This window comes from Myotis daubentonii, chromosome 7 (genome assembly GCF_963259705.1).
Source record: "Myotis daubentonii chromosome 7, mMyoDau2.1, whole genome shotgun sequence".
Classification (NCBI taxonomy): domain Eukaryota; kingdom Metazoa; phylum Chordata; class Mammalia; order Chiroptera; family Vespertilionidae; genus Myotis; species Myotis daubentonii.
Genome location: NC_081846.1, coordinates 11,296,222 through 11,319,850, shown reverse-complemented (window position 1 = coordinate 11,319,850; position 23,629 = coordinate 11,296,222). Strand labels below are relative to the sequence as shown.

At 36.8% G+C, this 23,629-nt stretch overlaps 1 protein-coding gene across 6 annotated transcripts in view; it reads left to right on the top strand.

The window, feature by feature from the left end:
* The window catches only part of RAPH1 (Ras association (RalGDS/AF-6) and pleckstrin homology domains 1), a 79,149-nt gene that overhangs the window by 6,087 nt on the left and 49,433 nt on the right, over window positions 1-23,629 (top strand). For 5 of the 6 annotated variants that reach the window (XM_059702826.1, XM_059702825.1, XM_059702824.1 and 2 more), the window contains exons 2-4: window positions 17,819-17,938; window positions 21,292-21,397; window positions 22,614-23,119. In XM_059702826.1, coding sequence (XP_059558809.1) covers window positions 17,819-17,938; window positions 21,292-21,397; window positions 22,614-23,119 — 732 coding nt within the window. Of the gene's footprint in view, window positions 1-17,818; window positions 17,939-21,291; window positions 21,398-22,613; window positions 23,120-23,629 lie in introns of those variants that run through there. The other variant, XM_059702827.1, reaches the window with a different exon arrangement.

Sequence of the window (23,629 nt, the reverse complement as noted above, 5' to 3'; positions counted from 1 at the left end):
AACAACCTTTCTCGGAGAGGTGACGTTGGTTAAAACACACAGCGCTAAGGGGAGCAAACATATTAAGAACCCTATGCTATATATGCCAGGTCCCTTGAAACAGCAAGGATGGACCGGCTCCCGGCAGACAGTGACCAGCGGTCGGCAGGCCCTCATCACCTGATCGGGTCTGGGACCAGGAACTGGGGGTGGGTGGCGGGTGACCAACCTCCCGCTGGCTACCTGGGGACGGGGATGATGGGGATGGAGGTGCGATGAGAATGCATGGTGTCCACTGAGCTTGCTCTCACTCTCCCTACAATCCTCCCCCTGGAACACCACGGCCCCCACACCCAGGCCAGCCAGCCAGGGGGTGTGACCATGGGAGGTTGGCTGTGAGAGCACACTGACCACCGGGGGCAGCTCCTGCATTGAGTGTCTGTCCCCTGGTGGTCAGTGCATGTGGTAGCGACTGGTCGACCGGTCGTTCGGTTGCTTAGGCGCATATATATATATATATATATATATATATATATATATGCTAGAGGCCCGGTGCACAAAAATTTGTGCACCCGGGAGGGTCCCTCAGCCCAGCCTGTGACCTCTCACACTCTGGGACCCCTCGGGGAATGACCACCTGCTGGCTTAGGCCCGCTCCCCAGGGGATTGGGCCTAAGCTGGCAGTCAGACATCCCTCTGGCAGCCCGGGAGCCCTCAGGGGATGTCCACTTGCCAGCAGGGAGCAGGCCTAAGCTGCAGTCAGACATCCTTAGCGCTGCTGAGGAGGCAGGAGAGGCTCCCACCACCACCGCTGTACTGGCAGCGTCAGCCTGGCTTGTGGCTGAGCAGAGCTCCCCCTGTGGGAGCACACTGACCACCAGGGGGCAGCTCCTGCATTGAGCATCTGCCCCCTGGTGGTCAGTGTGTGTCATAGTGAACAGTGATTCCCAGTTGCTTTGCTGTTATGGTCAATTTGCATATTACCCTTTTATTACATAGGATAGAGGCCTGGTGCATGGGTGGGAGCCGGCTGGTTTGGCCTTAAGGGTGTCCCAGATCAGGGTGGGGGTCCCCGCTGGGGTGCCTGGCCAGCCCGGGTGAGGGGCTGATGGCTGTTTCCAGGCTGGCCACAGCCCCCCAGCAGGGACCCTCACCCCATGAGGGTGTGGCCATCCTGGGTGAGGGGCTGATGGCTGTTTGCAGGCTGGCCACGGCCCCCAGCCTCCCAGTGGAGGCTGGCTGGAAGCAGGTATCTGGGATTTATTTAGCTTCTATAATTGAAACTTTGTTGCCTTTTGCGGAGGCCACAGCTGGCCAGGGCAGGCCTCCTGCTTGCTCCAGTTCCGTGGCTGCCGGCCGCCATCGTGGTTGGGTTAATTTGCATGTAGTTGCTCTGATTGGCTGGTGGGCATGGCTTGGGCATAGTGAAGGTACGGTCAGTTAGCATCTTTATCTTTTTTATTAGTGTAGACTTTTATTAGTGTAGGTAGATACCACATTTTGTTTATCCATTTACCTGTTAATAGATATTTGGGCTGCTTTCATTTCTAATATTTACAAATAAATAAAACTGGTGACATTTGTGTATAAATTTCTTCATGTCTATGTGTTTTCATTTATTTTGGGTAAATATTTTGAGGACATGCTGGTTACATAGGGTAGGTGTATTTTTAATTTGAGTCACTTTTTATGTTCTTATTAGCCTTCAGGAAGTGACTGAGTCTTTTGCACATTTTAAAAATTGGGTTTATCTTTTTTAATTTAATTATAGCAATCTATAATAATAAAAGCATAATATGCTAATTAGGCCAGATGGCTGAACAGCAGAACGACTGTGTGGACAACCTTCTGGATGAAGCCAGGGCTGCAAGGGCCAAGCCCCTTGCACGAATTTCGTGCGTCGGGCCTCTAGTTCTTTTATAAAAGATATGTTTTTTATTGATTTCTAGAGAGAAAGGATGGTAGAGTAATAGAAAGGTAGAAACATCGATGAAAGGGGAACATCATTGATTGGCTGCCTCCTGCACACCCCCTACTGGGGATTCAGCTGGCAACCCAGGCATGTGTCCTAACAGGGAATCTAACCAGGAACCTCTTGGTTCCTGGGTTGACACTCAACCGCTGAGCCACACAGGCCGAGCATTGTAGCAATTCTTTACAAGTCCTTTATCAGCTATATTTGTGAATATTTTCTCTTAGTTGCTGGCTTGTTTATGTTTTTAATGGTGTCTTTCAAATAGCAGAGGTTATTGGACTTCATAAAAATGATCAGTATTTTCTTTTGATGGTTAAATTTTCTGCGTCCTAATCTTGGCGTACACCAACATTATAAAGATATTTCCTTGTTTTTTCTCTTAGGAGCTTTATCATTTTAGCTTTTACATTTCAGTTTGTGGTCCATTTTGAATTAACTTTTTATTATGGTGTGATCTGGGAGCAGCCTTCCATATTTATATCTGTTTCATTTTTATCTGTCAAGCATACCACAATACAATTAGTAAAATATATCTGTCCTCTTTACCTTTAACTTTGACATCCCTGTTGAAAATCATTTGATGGCATAAGTGTGGGTCTATTTCTGGACTCTCCATTCTGTTACATTGATGTAATTTTCTATTCTTTTGTCAGTACTACATTGTCTTGATTACTTAGCCTTATAGTGAGTCTTGAAGTTAGTATAACCGCCCTCCCTCCCAAGTTATTTTTCCAGAATTGTTTTGACTATTCTAGGTCATTTGTTTTTGCATATACATTTTAGAATCAAATATTGAAATACTGGTTATAATTACATTGAATACCTAGATCAGTATGGGGATAATTAACATTGCATCTTCTCATCCATTCACGTGGTATATCTGTCCATTTATTTAGATTTTTAATTTCAGCAGTATTTTAAATCTTTCAGTTATATAAACACTGCATAGTGTTCTATGTGGGTCATTTCTTACAGTCAAATCATTATTTACACATGCTTATTTTTATGATAAAAATTAAGATTTGGTATGGAGTTTTCCATATGATAATGTTATCTAATGCATATATGAAGGGACCATCTATTCTGATGTGACAGTGCTAGAAACAGGAGACTAAAACATATATTTAGAAACATTAAAGCAGAACTTTACAACTATGTAATTATTGGCATAATTCTTTTGGCTTGTATGGTTGTGGATATTAGTATTTCAAGAGGCTTATTTTATTAATATAGCCTGATATTTTTAGGATCGGAAGTAAAACAGAAACTTATCAGATTAATTGGGGCATAAATTTTTGCCAGAGGATTTTGAATTTTCATTTTGTAGTTTGCCATCTTTTCCCCCTCTTTCATTAATATTAATGAAAATGTGTAACCCTTATAAATGTATAAAAAGAAAATAAAATCCTATTATCCAGAAATCACTTTAAATTTTTTGGAAACTATATATGTGTGTGTGTGTGTTTATATAGCTCATTACTATATGCACCATTTAGTCCTTTCATTTAAACTTATCACTAGCATTTTCCTATGCATTAAATGCTTTATGAATAATTTGCAAAGTCTGCATTATAATCCAGGATGTACATAATACACTTGAATTTACATAGTTTTTCTTTTCTTGTAAGATATTCAGTTGCCCTGCCCCTCTCCATAATTTTTAAAAATATTTGGCTTTGATGAGCATACTTATACTTATTCACATACTTTGTGTATATTTTGAATTTATTTTTTAAATAAATTTGTTTTTAATTTTGAAACATTCTAAACCAAAGTATAAAACTTAATAAACAGCTACACACTCACCACCAGTAGTATTCAATTATTTATATTTTGCTTCAAATAATTTGTTTAAGAAGATACAACAAAAATCTTCCCCCAGTAACAATTTGTGCTTCACTGGTGCATGTTTTAGTGCATTTAATGCAGATGTATCCATAAAAATTTTCTTATTGCTGTCTGTACTTTTGAATTTCATATGAAGGGTAGACTCTATTATTCTTTTAAAATTTGCATTTTTTTTACTCAAACATATGGTTTGACATTATTCATACTGGTTCTTGAAGATCCAGGTCATTCTTTTATAAGAATAAGGTCGTTTTCTTCATTTCCCTTTTGAGGGATAGATAGATGATTAGGATCCTACAATGAACATTCTTTCACATTTCTCCTGATGCTTGTCTCATAAGTGCTTGGACACTTGGTGGTATTACGAGATCATCAGATATGTAATCTCCAAATAGCTCTCCAAAATGATGAGTTATATATGTCCCTACCACCAGTGAGCATTACTCCACATCCCCTCCAACCTTTGGTATTATCAGACTTACTATTTTTGCCAACCTGATGGGTATGAAATGGATAATATTTTTTCTTTAGAAAATATTTTAGAAATCTAGGTATTAGGATAAGGAATATGAGATTTTATAGCATATTCAGTGAACCTTTTTATGAATGAAAACTGTATTCTTTCAAATGTCCATTAAGAAATGTTTCCAATCACAAATTAAAGATTTTAAAGAGTTTTCAATAAAAGTATTGTTGTTTATTTACGGTGTCCTGGCTGTAAGACTGTTGGATATCAGAATTGCCTAAAATGAATGAACTTTTATTTTGTGATATCTGTGGAGATAATTTAGATAAGAGATTTTTAGCTGGTGTGCCACAAGAATTTTTAAAACATGCAGTACCTGACTATTTAGTCAGGGGCACTGACCTCTTTTCCCTTACATTGTCAAATAAAAAAATGACCCAGCCAATACAACAATAGCCATCCATTGTGAATGCCCTATCTTAAACCATAAATATACAGATCATATAATAGAGTTGCATCTTATCAATCACATCACATACTAAGTGTACCAGTTAATCGGATTTTTTTCAATAGATGGAGTAACACATATGTTGATATATATGCAATTTGATTTGTATGCTATTTTGTTGTATTGACAACAAGCTTCAAAACTTCATATGTCAAATTGCTGAAGATGTTAACATTAATAGATATTTTTATGCTGAAAAGTGTCGAATTTCATGCCCAAAAGAGGACATTTGTGGGAAGTTTTAATTATTATTTTTTTTTTAAATATATTTTATTGATTTTTTACAGAGAGGAAGGGAGAGAGAGATAGAGAGTTAGAAACATCGATGAGAGAGAAACATCGATTAGCTGCCTCCTGCACATCTCCTACTGGGGATGTGCCCGCAACCCAGGTACATGCCCTTGACCGGAATCGAACCCGGGACCCTTCAGTCCGCAGGCCGACGCTCTATCCACTGAGCCAAACCGGTTTCGGCGGAAGTTTTAATTATTACTTTATTTTGAAGGAAAGTGCTGCTGAATACTTTGGGATGCTTATGGTGAACATGCTCCATCTCAAGATACTTGTGAACGCTGGTTTAAACTCTTTAAAAGTGATGATTTCGATGTGAAAGATGAAGAATGTCCAGGTCAACTGTGAAAAAGTTTGAAGACCAACAATTACAAGCATTATTGGATGAAGATACATGTCAAACTCAAAAACAACTTGCAGAAAGATTAAACGTTGCTCAGCAAACAATTTCTGAAGGTTTACAAGCAGTGGGAAAAGTTTTAAAGGAAGGAAAATGGGTGCCACGTCAACTGACCCAAAGACAAATGGAAAACCGAAAAGTCATCAGTAAAATGTTGCTTCAAGGGCATGAAAGAAAGTCTTTTTTGCATCGAATTGTGACTGGCGGCAAAAAGTGGATTTATTTTGAGAATCCCAAATGCACAGAATCATGGGTTGATCCAGATCAACCATCAACATCGACTACAAGGCCAAATCACTACAGAAAGAAGACAATGTTACGCATTTGGTGGGATGAGGAAGGTGTGGTGTATTACGGGCTTCTAAAACCAGGTGAAACTTAATACTGATCGCTACCGAAAACAGATAATCAATTTGAAGCATGCTTTGATCATGAAACTACCAGAATGTTCCAGAAGAGACGGCAAAGTAATTTTGCTTCATGATGATGCACCATCACACACTTCAAAACCAGTTAAAGACACGTTAAAAGATCTTGCTTGGGAAGTATTAACCCACCTGCCGTATTCACCAGATCTTGCTCCTTCAGATTCCTACTTGTTCCGATCAATGGCACACACACTTTCTGAGCAGCACTTCAAAACGTATGAACAAGTAGAAAATTGGGTCTCTGCACTTCTAGGAATATATCCCAAGAAACCAGAAACACCAATCAGAAAGGATATATGCACCCCTATGTTCATAGCAGCACAATTCACCATAGCTAAGATCTGGAAACAGCCTAAGTGCCCATCAGTAGATGAATGGATTAGAAAACTGTGGTACATCTACACGATGGAATACTATGCTGCTGTAAAAAGGAAGGAACTCTTACCATTTGCAACGGCATGGATGGAACTGGAGAGCATTATGCTAAGTGAAATAAGCCAGTCAATAAAGGAAAAATACCACATGATCTCATTCATGGACAATAGAGACCATTATAAACTTTTGAACAATAATAGATACAGAGGCAGAGCTGCCTCAAACAGATTGTCAAACTGCAGCGGGAAGGCCGGGGAGGGTTGGGGGGCAGGAGGTAGGGGGGTAAGAGATCAACTAAAGGACTTGTATGCATGCATATAAGCATAACCAATGGACATAAGACACTGGGGGATAGGGGAGGCTAGGGGACTGTCTAGGGCGGGGGGATAAAATGGATACATATGTAATACCCTTTGTAATACTTTAAGCAATAAAAAAAATTAAAAAAAAAAAAAAGAAAGAAAGAAAATTGGGTCTCTGAATGGTTTGCCTCAAAACAGAAAAGTTCTATTGGGACGGTATCCACAAATTACCTGAAAGATGGGGGAAATGTGTAGCTAGCAATGGACATTACTTTGAATAAAGCAATTTTGATGTTTCTCTTGAAATTATCGTGTTAGATTACAAAATCCATCATTATTAACCGGTACACTTAGTAATAAGGTAGCATTTGATTGGTTAATTTATCGTACCAGAAACCCTTATAATACAAGTATAGTCACCTGATTTTTTTTTAAGTTTCTGTGGAGCAAAAACAGTAGGTAAGCCCTGGCGGGTTTGGCTCAGTGAGCATCAGCCTGTGGACTAAAGGGTCCCAGGTTCGATTCCGGTCAAAGGCACATGCCTGGGTTGCGGGCTCGGTCCCCAGTAAGGGGTGTGCAGGAGGCAGCCAATCTTGCAGGCTTTATGGACCCTTTCAGTGTTATAATGAAGGTTCTGTTCTCACTGATTAAAACTTAGGGCATAAAAATAGAAGATTTATCTGAATTTTCTTGTTAACCAGAATTTGTATTAAAATATTAGAGAATGTTTAGCATCTATAGTTTAAACACCCAACAAACTCATTCTGAATACTTTATATAGGCCCTATCCTTTTCACCCAGAGCAATTCTTGAACCTCTATTTTCATTTGTGGCTGGTTAATGTCAGGAATAAGAACCATCTCTGGTTAGTTTTCTGACTCCTGCCAGAATAAAATAGTAAGATATGCAAAAATGGAAGAACTACTATAGTCTGTGGAAAGTTACATTTACTAGTAGTGTGACTTCTCCTAAACTTTGAGTCTCTATTCAGAATTCTGGTTAACTCTAAGTCTTTCTTACAAAACTGTATGAATTTTGGGTTTTCATATGTGGCAATTGAAAGTAACTTCTTTGAGGGATACTGAGAAAGGATTGATGGGACAGAATGAGAGAGAATCTAAAGGGATGGAGATGTAAAGCAGGTTGCAGGAGTACAGAATTTTGCGATGAAACCTTGGAGAGGAGAGAAATGGAGATGAAGGAAGTTGAGAGGAAATACATTGTGATAAATGTTTTGATAAATTTCCTTGGCTGAAAACTAGTTTTAGTTAGGTTTCTGTCACTTGCAAGAACCCTTACTAATACTCATTTGTTACTTTTTATGAAAGTCATGTTATAACACAGCTATTGAATCAAATCATGTCCTTAGAAACATATAACCTTATCCTATATAATGAAGAGCTAATATGCTAATTAGACCGGACAGCGGAACGACCTTTGCAGAACAACCTTTGCAGAACAACCTTCCGGAAGACCAGTGGGTGGGGGGTGGGGCCGCAAGGCAGCCGGGGCTGTGAAGGCCTACTCTTGCACGAATTTCATGCATCAGGCCCTAGTAGAAATATAAAACTGTTCTGCTGAAACTAAAGTGCATTATAGAAATTTCTTTGGTTTTTTAAAACTACCTCTATTGATAGGGAAATTAATTTTAAATGTGTTGGTTCCTTTAAAGTAATATTTATTGAGAACTGGATAAATTAGCCACTTCTTTTTTTAAGTACTTCACCTTTAGCTTTGAGTCATCTTAAATTAGATGTCATCTTAAAGCAGAACTATTTAGCAGAAAATAGTTGAATTTCAGATGACGGGGAATATGATTATTTGTTAGTTGCTCTGGGGTGAAAATGAGAACCATATGTCTCTCTCAGAAGCCTATGACCTAGTTGGGTGTGGAGGGTGATAAGGCAAGTACACAAATAACCACCACATAATACAAAGCTGATTAGCTATAAATGCCATAGAGAGGTACAAAGTTCATGGGCCTCTCAGAGGAAGTAGTATATAACTTTCTTGTGTTTAACTTGCACAGTGCTTAGAGGTTTTTATTTAGTTTTTAAAAATTGAGATATAATACACATATATAACATTCACTCCTTTAAAGTGTAAAACCCAGTGAGTTTTAATATATTTACAAGGTTGTGCAACTTCACCACTATCTAATTCCAGAATAAACTTTAAAAAATTTGAATGTTTTTAACTGAGGTTTGCCCTCTAATTCTCAGGCTTTCCCACTCCCTATTGTTTACATCTGTCTACCAGTGGTATTTTTATTGGCCACCTGACACCAGAAGGCATTTAAATTTGCTGCCAGGCTTAGGAGAATTGTTTTTGTTTTTTTAAGTTTCCTTAACCCTGGAAGCAAATGCCACAATTACCTTCTGGGTGCCCATGTGAATAATACTGGCTGCTGTCCTGCTGAGCATCTTTTTTCCCCACTTCTGTTCCTTTTCCGACTCTACCATCTGACTCCTTCAACAATGGCACCACCTCTGCTGCAGCCTTTTGTGAGAGATGACTTCTCATTACCCTCAAGAGGGCTTCCTTAGAATAAATTCCAAACTCCTTTTCTTGGTTTACAAATCCTTGCAAGATCTGGCTCTCTCTTCCCATCAAACTAATCTTTCTATTCCATGACACATCAAACTTGTATCCTCTACCTGAAATGCTCTTCTCTCTGATCTTTGCACATTTGATTCCTTCTCATCGTTCATATCTCACTTTAATTTTTGCACCTCAGGCCTCCCCTGTTCATCAAATATAAAGCAGCTATTTGATCACTTCACTCAGTCCTCACTTAATTATCACTACACTTGTCATGGTCTGATTTGTTTGGCACATAGTATGTGCTTAAAACATATTTGTTGAATAATGCTGAGTAAAAAATGCTTGCTTTGAGCTATGGCTCCTGCTCTGGTTCATCTGGCTATATGATTCTACCATTCTCTTCCAGAAATTTACCAAATCTCTGGTCTTTTGATCTCTTTGCCATCTCCAGCTTTCACTGCCTTTATGAGTTTATTCCCTTTTGTAATTGTTTATTTTCATTTCAGTGGGATGTGATCGAATGAGAGAAATGTAATGTCGTTCTTTTGACAGGTTGAAATGTGCACTCAGAAACATGTTCATAAAAACATGAACAAAGGCAAAGTTAAGAAAGCATGACTTGTTTTCTGAGAATACTAATTAGTTTAGGTTGATTGAAGGGTAGAAAATAACGTTGAAAATTTAGGTTGAGCCCATATCAGAGGGTCTGAAATCATTTGATGAAGAGTTTGTACTTAACTCAGAATGTCATGAGGAACCCCTATGGGTGTATGAGCAGATCACTTGTGGGTGTTGGGCTAAGACAGTGCCCCTCCCTGCTTTGTGGGGAGATACTTGATGGATGGGTTCATCATTCTGTAAAAGGAATTCCTTTACAAGGTGGTTCATTTAAGTGATTGATAAATATAATATTAACAAAATTGCTTTTGATTGGATTTATAGTTCTTAGGCATCTATCAACTGTTAAAATAGTTCTTATTTATTTTTATGCATCCTTATTTGATCTTTAGTTACTTCACAGTTAATGTACATGATAATGAAAAGGATATATTAGTTATATCCTGGGTTGTCAAAAACAGACATAGAGGAGAAGGCATAAAGGCGTGCATCACCTCCACTAGTGTTTCTGTTTCCTCTGGGTTAGGGGGTTTCACCATGGCTAGCCCAAAAACAGCACATCTCTCTGTTAGGGAAGTACAGTTTCATGTGGAAACTGTACAAAACTGAGTCAGCTCATTCCCAGAGGACCAAGCCATCCAAGTCCCTCATGGCCAATTTACTGTGCTTGCTCCTGCAAAGCCTTTGAATAATGTAGTACATGTCTCCTTCCTAGACCCTTTCAACACTTAAAAGATCATGGTTTACTTTATATTATTTTTTAAATATGTTTTTATTGATTTTAGAGAGAGGAAGGGAGAGGGGGAGAGAGATAGAAACTTCAATGATGAGAATCATTGATCAGCTACCCCCTACTGGGGATCGAGCCCACAACCTGGGCATGTGCCCTTGATCAGAAATGAACCCAGGACCCTTCAGTCCGACACTATCCACTGAGCCAAACCGGCTAGGGTGATCATGGTTTACTTTAAATTTGCTTCATGTATGAGTTTACAAAAGGAGGGAACTTCGTTCTTAGATAATTTGTTATTCTTAGATAATTTGTTTACCATTCCCCCACAGTTAGGATCAATTTCTTTGAAGTTCTGGAAGGTATTTTTTGCTTCCTTTGTATCCTGAAAAATACTTTAGAGTAATGCTGTTTGTAGGCAGAGTATTTTAAAATGTTAGACCCTAAGTAGAACTTGGGCCTTTTCAGTTGAGGGCCACTAACCTACAGAGAAAACTTCATGATGTATATATGAAAAGACAGTTTTGGCTTTTTTAAAAACAAACAAACAAACAAACAAACTCATCTTTACAAATTAATGACAACAGCTATAAAATTATGTTTCTTTAAGAATAGATACAACTGGAAGAGGATCTTCAAAACAAGAACACTGGTTTATGCATAGAACGTAGATACATAAATAAAAGAAGCATGCCAAAAATGGGAAATTTTAAATATTGGGGAAATTCAGTTTAGATTTTCACTCACATTATGTGTCAAACTAAGATACCTATGTAAAATGTAGCAGCTATGTAAAAGAATGAGCCTGGCTGGTGTTGCTCAGTGGTTGAGTGTCGACCCAGAAACCAAAAGATCTTGGTTCAATTCTTGGTCAGGGCACATGCCCAGGTTGCGGTCTCAATCCCCAGAAGGAAACGTGCAGGAGGCAGCCAATTGATGATGTGTCTCTCTCAACAATGTTTCTATCTCTATTCCTCTCCCTTCCTCTCTCTCTAAAAATCAATTTTAAAACATATTTTAAAAAGAATGAATAATAAACTAAAAATTTACATAAATATTTATTTGATGATTGCTGGGTGAAAAGAATTTACTGAACTAAATAGTATAAGAATTCAAAAAGAAATATGTTTTTATTGATTTTAGAGAGAGAAAGGGAGAGGGAGAGAGAGATAGAAACATCAGTGATGAGAATCATTGCCTCTTGCACACCCCCTATTAGGGATCGAATCCACAACCCGGGCATGTGCCCTTGATCGGAATTGAACCTAGGACCCTTCAGTCTGCAGGTCAATGCTCTGATAACTTTAAAAAATAAAATTTACCAGTGTCTTAAAAAAAAAAAAGACTCGAATAAATTAAAAGGTAAAACCCGAGGAAAATGTTGCCATATACATAACATGGCTAATATATTGAGTCTCTAAAGAGCTCATGTAAATTCAATTGGTTTATTAAATTCCCAGTTTCCATTTGCTCAGTTTACACATGAAACCATTTAGTTCACAACAGGTCCTGTGTTGTAGGGCAAGAGAGAATCATACCTCTGGTGCCTTATTCAGATGAGTAAGTAGTTAATGGCCTTGCAGGGCCCCACCCCCCACAACTCACTTTATTTTACATCATGTTGTGTCCATTTCTCTCCTTTTCCTTCTCTGCTCTGGCTTCCTCTGGCTTCCTTTTGATGTCCTCTTCCTCTTTTTGTGCCTTACTAAATTTAACAGTTTTTTTGTGTGTGTTTTCTTTACTGTTTCTTTTGTCTGATTTAGGTTTCCTTCCTCTTGCTTTTATTTTGCAAGTTTTACCTTGCACAGTTGGGGGCACTCCTTGAACTTGGAAGTTTTCACAGCGCCCCTTCTCTAGTGCCTGTTTTTCTTTACAATTATTTATCTAATTAGAGCAGCATAGGAGGTGTTTAAAACACCGTTTTTATTTTTGTGTGTGATAGAGCTACTAAAACATAACTGGATGTAAAGAACTAGAATTTGCCGAAACCGGTTTGGCTCAGTGGATAGAGCGTCGGCCTGCGGACTGAAAGGTCCCAGGTTCGATTCCGGTCAAGGGCATGTACCTGGGTTGCAGGCACATCCCCAGTAGGAGATGTGCAGGAGGCGGCTGATCGATGTTTCTCTCTCATCGATGTTTCTAACTCTCTATCTCTCTCTCTTCCTCTCTGTAAAAAATCAATAAAATATATTTAAAAAAAAAAAAGAACTAGAATTTATCTCTAAATGAATAACTCTGAGAAGCATGGAACTATGGTAATGGAGGAGGGGTAATTGAGATATGTTAATTATGATCCTGATGCGGTCTAATTTCTTCATGGTTTTAGGGAGAACTCAGTCTAGGTTGTTCTGCCTTTAACCAAATTATGGTTACGCAAATTCCATTACTTTGTCTTGCAAGTCCTCCCAATAGTTATAACAAAAGATACTACAGCTATAGTCAGACTTTAGTGGACATAAGAAGTGGGAACATTTTCCTCAGGTTTTACCTTTTAATTTGTTGAAGTCTTTTTTTTAAAGACCTTCTCAAATTGAGTTAACCACATTCATACAACATACCTCTAGTATAGCATTTAACACTGTTTCATCATTGTTGGTTCTGAAAGGGTGAGGGCTACGCCCTCCATCTTCCCTGGATCCTCCATTTTTGGGCAGCCATGTGCTCGGCAAGGCTTCTTCCCGGAAGCCCAAGCCTCTGCTAGCCACACCCAGGACTTCTTTAAACTAACCAATGACAGTCAAGGGAAGTGCGCGCCATAGATATGACCACATCCTGTGTAACAAGACACCGACTTGCTCCTGGCCAATCGGCAGGGCCCACAGTCCTTTCTCCTCCCCTTACTCCAACCCCCTATAAAACCCCTCTTCCCACACGGCTAGCTCTCTCTCTGCCACTTGTTGCTGCATCAGTAAAGAGGGTAGGGGAGCCAAGCCTGGGCTTGAATAAAGACTCTTATGCTTTTGCATCGGACATGGCTGGCTCCCTGGTGTGGTCTCTTGGGGATCCTGAAATCTGGGCATAACTGCTTCCTTGTCTGTCCCTACTGGCCTTCAGGACATCTCTGTTCTTCCAGCGTCTGGCACATAGTAGGTGTATAGTACATATTACAATCAGAGCTTATCTTCCCTCTTTGGAATACTGCAGATTCTAGACTTAGACAAATGCCATAGTGGCAGCTCTGCACTCCTGTATTCTGAGAGTTTTCACGTGTTTTTAAGTATAGAGTACTTATTTTCACAAAAAAGCAATTATTTTTGAATTATTAAAGGGACAAAAAGAGTAATAAATAAGGCACCCTAGCTATATATCATGTATTTTTCTCAGTATGTGACTTGTGTAATTTCCTTGTCTGTAATTATGTCTACCTAATACATACAGTAGCCTTCTAATGGTCTTTCCCTTTTCTAATAACTCTTATGCTAGCACCATGTTCTTTGAATAAAATACTGTTTCTCTCCCTACCCCTTTCATTTCTATGTTTAAGAATCCAGTTGCCTTGGGCGGGGTGGGGGGTGGGGGTGGGAAGGGCTTGGCTTTCAAGTTCTATATGACCTGGTCCTGCCTTAGTCCTTGACCTTTAACTCTCACTCTTAACCTGTTTGTTTATATGAGTCATTCTCATAACAGTCACAAAAACACAGACCTTCTCCTTTGCTCTTTGTAATTTGCCCTACCTGGAATGTATTTATTCAAATTTTTAAACGCTTTAATCTAAGCCCAGCCTTCTCAATAAAGATCACTATGTGAGGAAATTGAATAGTAAACAAAAATATCTCCTAAGAGTAAGGTTTTAGGTAAAATATGCCTGAATAATTAACTTAATGGAAAATTTAGTGGGAATAATATTGTTTCATACTAAAGCATACTAAATGGATTGTTTCATTATGTGGAGTGGAGCTTACTATATATATTACAAGTTTTAACCTCTGATAATTGAAGCATGGTTGTTCACTGTTATCTATGAAATGAAACCAACCAGCATATAAGCAATGGCTGAATTACTCCATTACTATTTTTACGTCATGAGTAAAATAAATGGAAATTAGCTTAAAATGTTAGTTAAGTCAGTATTACTATAATTTATTATTTTTATGTAATAAACATGATTTTGAAATAATATTTAGGCTAACTAAACCTCATTAGCTTAACTCTCCCTCATTTTTTTTCCAGTTAGATGTCTGCCCGATACCGCTCAGTCTATCTTAAGAACAGAATCCACACTCTCCCTCTGGGAACCTGCTCTAAAGGACAGGATGGCTGGAGGGGAGAGTGGGAAGAGAGGTCAGAGAGGTCCTTGAAGGCCAGGATTATGCTAGGACTTGTCAATCTGCTAGCAATGTTGGATTTAGTCTGTATTTAATATGTCTGTATCTTGGGGAAAGTAAACCTTTTCATTTATGTTAAGATACATTTATTCTTCCAAGACATAGATATAATGGAACAGGGAATTTAAGATTAACTTTAATATACTCTCCCAAAGTACCTAATCAAATATAGTCACAAAATAATAGTATCTGTTCTAGTATAATTATAAGTTTTCTTAGGACTGTTTCCACATCATTAAAGAAAAAATCGTATTAGAAGCTATCTGTTTAAATCCAGGTTATTTTAAAAACAAAGTTTATAAGTTCTATTTTCTTTTCCATAATTTTTCTCCCCTTTGGAGGGACAGTTGACTGATGTATTATTTTATTTGCATTTTATGCTGTCATCATTTTCAGTAAGGGCATTGTGTTGGTAAAATTCAGTTTTAGAATTGTGATTTAATTGGAGATGGACATTGATTATATAACAAAGAATGAATTTCCTTACTAGATTTGATGACTTTAGATAGTGCAGAGCCTACAAACAAAAACTTTCTGGGGGCTTCTCATTTGGTGTGTGTAATAAGCAGAAATGGTGCCATAGCGGGGAGGTAAGAGAATAAGGATTAACATCAGCTTCAAGAGACTGGAAAGTGCTGTTTTCGAGTGTAGATCCTTAAAATGTTGTAAAATCTAAATTTTTATTCGAACAGTCTCTGAATAAGTGTCCTATTAATTTTTATAAGATAGCCCAGGGGGTAATAGGAATTCAAGAAAGGCGAAAATTGGCAAGTTATATAAATGGTATAAAAGTTGAATAGTTGCTTGAAAATTTACATTTATTTTATGACTCTGTCATTGTTTCCTATCCATATTTTACTCTTCTTGAGTCTATAGTAGTCTAGATAAAAATAAAACTATTAATGAAAATAGATTTTTTAAATCCAAATAATTATTGGGTTTGAATAGTAATAAACTCACAAAACACAGCAGACTTTGATGTGGAATCTATAATTCTATTTGGTTTTGTGATAACTTAAAATACTCGTATTCATTTTGAACTATTTTGTGTGCTGTAAAATTATATTCCTATTGTTTCTTTTTTTTTTTTTTTTCCAGTTCCTTGGGGCAATTAGAGTGTGAACTCAGAAAGAAAGTGCATTATCATTATCTCAGAGCAGGTTTTCTCTAGAATATTTTAGCTTCTGAGTTATTTCAATGTGTTCAGTTTTGAAAATTAGGGAGGAAGAGGAAGTTGACTCTTATCTTCCCAGTTCTGTTGCTTGTTGGCCCTCCTTATGAAGACTGGGTATTATTACAAACACGCAACTATTACTTGAGTAAGTCACCTGATCAGATGAGGTTTTTCTTTGTACTAACATTTTATGTTTTTCATGGGTAGATAACTTAATGAAGAATTATATCAATTGAGATTGATCTGTGGATAATTTAGTAATGAGTAAAAATCTTAGAAATAGTATTAACACAAGTGAATTATAAAAACCAAATCAAGAGCCACATTTATGAATTGGAAAATTAGTGGATGTCTTTTCTTTTGTCAAGGTAGAATGCCCAAATTAATACATGCTTAGAGCATGAAGTTAAGAAATCAAAATGATCAGTTTCTATTAGAGATATTGATAAGCTGTTATCCTTTGTGATTAAGCTTAAGAAAATTGTTTCCCTTCAGTGATTAAATGAGATATGGTCTGATTTTTAACATTGTTAGAACTAAGTTTAGTTTGGTTTTGCAACATTATTTGACCCTTTCTGAAAATTTTTATATAATAAAATAGGTTTAAATTTTAACTTCATGACATCTCATCAGCTAATTAGATTCTTTGCTTATCTCATAACCTTATGTAAGTATCACAGAGGTAATTTTGTTGATTGCTGCTTTGGAGGTGCATGATGTGTGCAAATTCTTATTTGAGATTAAGGATATCTTTAAGTTCTGAGGAATTTTTAATTCAATTGACAGGTTGTATTCCAAATGTTGCCTAGATTCACTAGAACAAAGTCTGTGTTTCAGAAATGTGAGTCAAGAGTATGGAATGTACAATGATGATATTGGTTATGTCCCTGGGAAATACAATAGGTATTTTAGTTGAAGGAAAAGGATTTGTGGTCAGATAAATTTAGAATATGTAGGACACGTTGTTTTAAGCAAAGCTAAGCTTTACTGGAGATTTCTCAGAGCTATTAATATTGAAATATTTTTTAAAATTAGATTAATCTTATTTTAAGGACTGTAAGTATCTGGTCAGTCATTGATCTTATTTTGTTTTGTGTAATCTTTTCCTCCCTTCACAAAATAATATGCAAGTTCCATGTCAGATATCACATTATTTTATTAATGGGAAGAAGGAAATGTCTTTTTATTCAAGGGACTTATAATTTAGTCACACATATGGGAAGTTTCATATATGACTTATTAAAATTAAATGAATTTAATTTTGTTTGTTTTTTATTACAATTTTAGTTCCTTGGATTTTGTAGGAACTAATGAGGAAATAAGGTAAAAGATAGATGAGGTAGAAAATGAGAATAGGATAAATTCAACAGACTGAATTAGACTTAAAATTTTGTTTTGTCTTTTCTATGAAATGCTTATGGGACTAAGCTTTTGCAAGATACATGCATATTTATATTTAAACAGATTTTTACAAAATAAATAAGGTAAGTTGCTGCATTACAGTCTTCTGGAGTTTTTCACAGTGGTGTTTGGGGTATTTTAGAATCTGTTAGTGAAGAGAACTGATCTGCTGTCATATCCTCTAATTAATGGGAGTCATCTGCAATTTTTAAATTATTGCTACTTGCGATTCTGGTCATAATTTGATACTGCTCATTCTTTCACATTTTTCTAAAATTTGAGACTTAATCACTCCTTTCTACTCACTTGTCAACCCTGTTTCCCAGTCATCACTTTTAATTTACTTCCTAGTTTTGAAGGTTTGACCCCAGAGAGTTGTTGTATATATCAGAATATATACTGCATACTTTTCCAAGTTTATCCTGTAACTTTAATACACAAATGTCTGTTTCAGATGGAGCAGCTATCAGATGAAGAAATTGACCATGGTGCTGAAGAAGACAGTGACAAAGAAGATCAAGATCTGGACAAAATGTTTGGAGCCTGGCTGGGGGAACTAGACAAACTCACTCAGGTTAGAAATAGTGCTTGGAAAACTGGTTGAGGATTTTAAGTCATCACCGTGTGCTAAAAGTTTACAGTATAATCATAAGGATATGGTGGATATAGGTTACATTTTAAAATATTGCTATAAAAATAAAATGTCCAAAACATTAACAAGTGAATGAATGTTATAGGACAAGATATTATCTTCTCTGGTTATTTGAAGGAGTTTTAAAATATACTTGTGACTGACTGAGGTTCTGTTTATCTACAGGGATTACTTACAATCTCTTTCATAAATTGAGATTGCTGGCTAGAAAGCTGTAAAGCCTAAAATTTTAAAGTCTAAATTTTAGCACATCCTATTTCATAATTTAGTGAATTTTTGAATACTTTATAGCATAAATAATATCTTCACACATGAAAATATTTTCTGTTACATGATTGCAGAGTATTGATAAAATAAATTTCATTCCCAGCTGCATTTTAAAACAGTGGAAAAGCCTTTTTATTTAGTTTTCTTGTATCATGAATTTTTGTTTTATTCTTTTTATTTAAAGAATGACCTTATCCTCTAAACCAGGTCACTTTTATAATAAAAGGGTATTCTGTTACTATCCCAGTTGATATATTATATTCTATATATATATATATATATATATATATATATATATATATATATATAAAGATGGTTATGTTTATTAAAACAACTTTAACTTTATATCATTGAGAACATTAGAACAAAAATATTTTCATTCATCCTTAATATCTCTTGGAAGAACTTTTATGTAAAATTACTTAAATTTGAGATTCCTTAACCAGTAAAAAAATTGGGAAGTAAGCTGGAAACCTAAAGTACTGGTTTGTTCCTCTCTGTAACAGTCTGTAATTGAAACTGATAAACTTCACATAATTCTAAGAGTAATTCTAAGATGGATCGTTTTGAAAAACAGACATGTTTGTGACCATAATCTGTTAATGTTCAATTTTCAGGAGAATGCTTTCACTTCTACTAGGATCTCAAAAGAATCATTCCCTTCATCTCCAATCAGGAGAAATAAAATACTTGTTGAGAGAAAGGTCTTTCTTATATCTGTAATTGTGAACCCATTTCAGTTTAATTCTTAAATTTTTTAAAAAGGTGATTTTGGTGTAGAGATGATGACTAGGCTATGCATTTCTATGCGGAGGAGAAAAAGGAATGAGGAAGCAAAATAAAGGAAATCGAAAATGATAATATGTGCCAGCTGACATGTGTGGGGTTGCTTTGACTGTATTGTTTTATTCCTCATATTTGGGAAGGGAGCCAAAAAGAGAAAAGACAGGTAGGTATAACTCCAGCTGCTCTAGGTGGAGCAGTACTCCACGCTACTCCGTTTCAGGGGGGCTTCTACTGGTTCAGGGCCTTCTATTGTTCTCTTTATATTTTAAATCCCCAGATTTCTAAATGTAAAGAGCCACTCACCACAAAAGTTGGCTCCTAACTAGTGCTGTGACTGTTCTTTTTATTATACAAATCTGTCTTTAGAGAGAAAGATTTAAAAAAAACTCATGTGTAATGTGGCTCACTGCTAACAGTTGCGTTTTAACACTTCAGAAAGTTTCAAAAACTTTTACTAAGTTAGTGGCTAAACTTCAAGTTTTTTAATTTATTATTTTAGTTCACTACAGTGTGTCATCTGTGTGCCTCTATCACACATACAATGTTAATGGGATTTTCAATTTTATATTAAGTCAGGTTTAAGTTTTAAGTGGTTGGTGACTCTTCTGAAATCATTTGTAAAATTTGTGTGTATTTGCGTTTTTCTGGAAGGTACATATAGCATATAGCTTTTTTCAAATTCTCAATGACCTCCTCTCTCACCCCCCCACCCCTCCCCCAGAGAAAAGTTAAAAACCACCCTACTAGATTACGAATTTCTTGGCATCAAGGAGTATTTCTTTCTCTTTCCCTTGTTGTCCCAGCAGCATGGACACAGCAGACAATTATAACAAATGTTTGTTTACTTAAACTGGTAAATAGATTGATTTTTAATATGTCCTCAATTATATTCAAGTTATTTTACAGTAAACATTACCTACCTATTAGTCTTCATTTCCACGGAGAGAAGGAGGCTTAGAATTAAATTGCAGCAGAGACGTACGTTTGAGATTAAAGGACAATTTCCTGGCTGTTTTGTGCAATTTTGAAATAAGGCACTGAATTGTCATTAATGTCCTTCATATGATAGTTTTAAAACCAGTATGGACACTTTCTGAATGGATTTGTTTTATCTTGAGATAAATGAATAAAGTAGATAGCATTCTACTCTAATTCCACGATTCTACTCTCCAGCATTCTCCTTTATTTGAAATCTATTTGATAATTCTAGGTAGAGACTAAAGTTTTAAAAGACTAATCCCAATATTTGTAAATTTATTTAAATAAATGCTGTATATCTACCTACCTTTACCCTGAATTTCTCTGTTGTAAACATCTTATTTTCCTTATTATAGAAAGGTTAGAAAAAGTATCATTTTAAAAGGTGGTGAGATAACTTACAAGATACCCAAACATGAAGTATAGTATAATTCTAGACTTTGCACAAGCAGAGTAGCTGGGTTACAGTGTGCCCTCATAGAATTTGAAAAGAAAAAGGATATTTAATTATTGTTTAAAGTTGTAGCTACTCTGTTAAGATCTTGAGTGACACTAATTTTGAGTCTAGAAATATACCGTATCTTCAGGGTCTATCATGCCAGGAAGGACGCTATGTTGGACCTAAAACAAATTACTTTGAAGAAAGAGATAACAAAATTATCTGCATCATTTCTTCCTATTTATCTTACCATGCCCATATTCATATAACTAGTTTTATAGTGAATTTATGTAATATGAACTTAGTCTCTATACTTGATGTATTTGGAAAAAGATGTATGACATTCTCAAGTGCCTTCAATAAGATTATTATCTAAAAATTTAAAAAAAGTATAACCAAAATAATATGAAAACAAAAACTTGGGTTTTATTACCTATTCTATAACAATTCACTTAATCATAAAACAAACTGTATTTTTTGTTGTTGTTGTGGTTAATCATCTCCTGAGGATATTTTTCCATTGACTTTTAGGGAGAGTGGAGAGAGAGGGAAAGACAGAGAGAAACATCAATGTGACAGAAACATCGATTGGTCGCCTCCTGCATGAGCCCCACCAGTGCCTGGGCCTGGGAGTAGCCTGCAACCAAGATATGTTCCCTTGCCTGGAATCAAACCCAGGACCCTTTGGTCCACAGGCTGATGGTCTATCCACTGAGCCGAACAGGCCAGGGCAAACTGTATCTTTTTATATAATTGAAGTGTGGATATAATATGACTTATCAAACTTTCTTTTTTCTTTTTAAAGAGTTTGGATTCTGACAAGCCCATGGAACCAGTAAAAAGATCTCCTCTTCGCCAAGAAACAAACATGGCCAATTTTTCTTACCGCTTCTCCATATACAACTTGAATGGTAAGATGTAATTGGAAATAAAATGTAAAATAGTGTACTTAATTATATAACATAAGAGCAGTGCAGCTACAATACCAAGTAGCTCAACATAGAAATGATATGCATAACTTGACTGAGTTCTTATATTTCTTGATTTGTTTATTACTATTTCAAATGATCACAGAAAAAAACAAACTGGAACATAACTAAAATAGTTTTCTAGTTGAGTTATTAATAATTGCAAAGTATATACTCAGGTGGAACCTAAAGTCCAGTGAAGTTAGTTGTTAGTAATTTTAAAATCAGCCCTCTGGCCTTTATTTAATGCCCTCTACCAAGTCAACTTTATAGTGCTTGAAATTGATATTTCAATCTGTAATTTTTTAGGCCTTACATTTCTCTTTATGCCCTCAACTTTTTAGGTAACATCTCTACCAGGGCACTGATAATATTGACAACTTAGATCCTCTGATAAAAAGTTGCATTATGGATGAGATTAAAAGTAGGAACGGCCCTAACCGGTTTGGCTCAGTGGATAGAGCATCCGCCTGCGGACTGAAGGGTCCCAGGTTCGATTCCGGTCAAGGGCATGTACCTTGGTTGCGGGCACATCCCCAGTGGGGAGTGTGCAAGAGGCAGCTGATCGATGTTTCTCTCTCATCGATGTTTCTAACTCTCTATCCCTCTCCCTTCCTCTCTGTAAAAAATCAATAAAATATATTAAAAAAAAAAAAAAGTAGGAATGGTGTACGATTTTTGCATTATTTTTACTTTCAACTTATAATTATGTTCTCTGATGGCTAAAAGTCTTAAAAGATGGACTGTTTGCTTCTAAAAATTTCTCTTAAAAACCTGTTAGACCCGAAACCGATTTGGCTCAGTGGATAGAGCGTCAGCCTGTGGACTGAAGGGTCCTGGGTTCGATTCCGGTCAAGGGCGTGTGCCTGGGTTTCGGGCACATCCCCAGTGGGAGATGTGCAGGAGGCTGCTGATGGATGTTTCTCTCTCGTCGATGTTTCTAGCTCTCTATCTCTCTCCCTTCCTCTCTGTAAAAGATCAATATAATATATTTTTTTAAAAAAACAAACCTGTTAGAAATACTATATTTGAGAGGCTTTAAGACCAATAGGTTGTATTTTTTTTGCTTCTTTCCCTGCATTCATTAACTGATTTATAATAGAATGTATACATTCTGATTCAGTTGTTCTGGAAACATCATGTATATTGTTCATTGCAGAAGCTCTGAGTCAGGGAGAAACTGTGGATCTGGATGCCCTGATGGCCGATCTTTGCTCAATAGAGCGGGAGCTCAGCAGTATCGGTGCAGGAAATAGTAAGCGTCAAATTGCAGAAACAAAAGCCTCTCAGAAATTACCTCCTAGCCGACATACAACAAAGCATGGCACCTTGAAAGGATTGTCTTCTTCATCTAATAGGATTACTAAACCATCACATGCCAACTACTCCCTGGAGGATATTACTGCACAGTTAGACCAGGCCTCTTTGAGCATGGATGAGGCTGCTCAGCAATCTGTACTAGAGGATGCTAAGCCCTTAGTAACTAATCAGCACAGAAGAACGGCATCAGCGGGCACGGTGAGTGATGCTGAAGTGCGCTCTATGAGTAACTCCTCTCGCTCCAGCATCACTTCTGCAGCTTCCAGCATGGACTCTTTGGATATTGATAAAGTAACGCGCCCTCAAGAACTGGAGTTGACACATCAGGGGCAGCCAATTACTGAGGTAGGTAGATGAAATGTGTTTTTTTTGCTACTTTAGTACTAAAATAGAAAACTAGTTTTTAAATATAGCTTTAAATAACTTTCTTATTTTCTCTACATTTAAAATTTATCAAGGATACCTCTGAGCTAAGTTTTAAAATCATTGCAAAAGGAGTATATTACCAACTATGGCAATGTCACAAAGAAGAATATTTAGTTTCTTCATTTTTATTCTTGTGACTATTTTGAATTGTTTGAATTGATGTTACCTGTTTCACATTAATAAAAAAAAACTTGAAATATACCTGGCCAGCATGGTTCAGTGGTTGAGCTATGAACCAGGAGGTCATGGTTTGATTCCAGATCAGGGTACATGCCCGGGTTGCGGGCTCAATCCCCAGTGTGGGGCATGCAGGAGGCAGCCAATCAATGATTCTCTCTTATCATTGATGTTTCTATCTCTCTTTCCTTCCCCCTTCCTCTCTGAAATCAATAAAAATATATTTTAAAGGAAAAAAACCACAAAATCTCG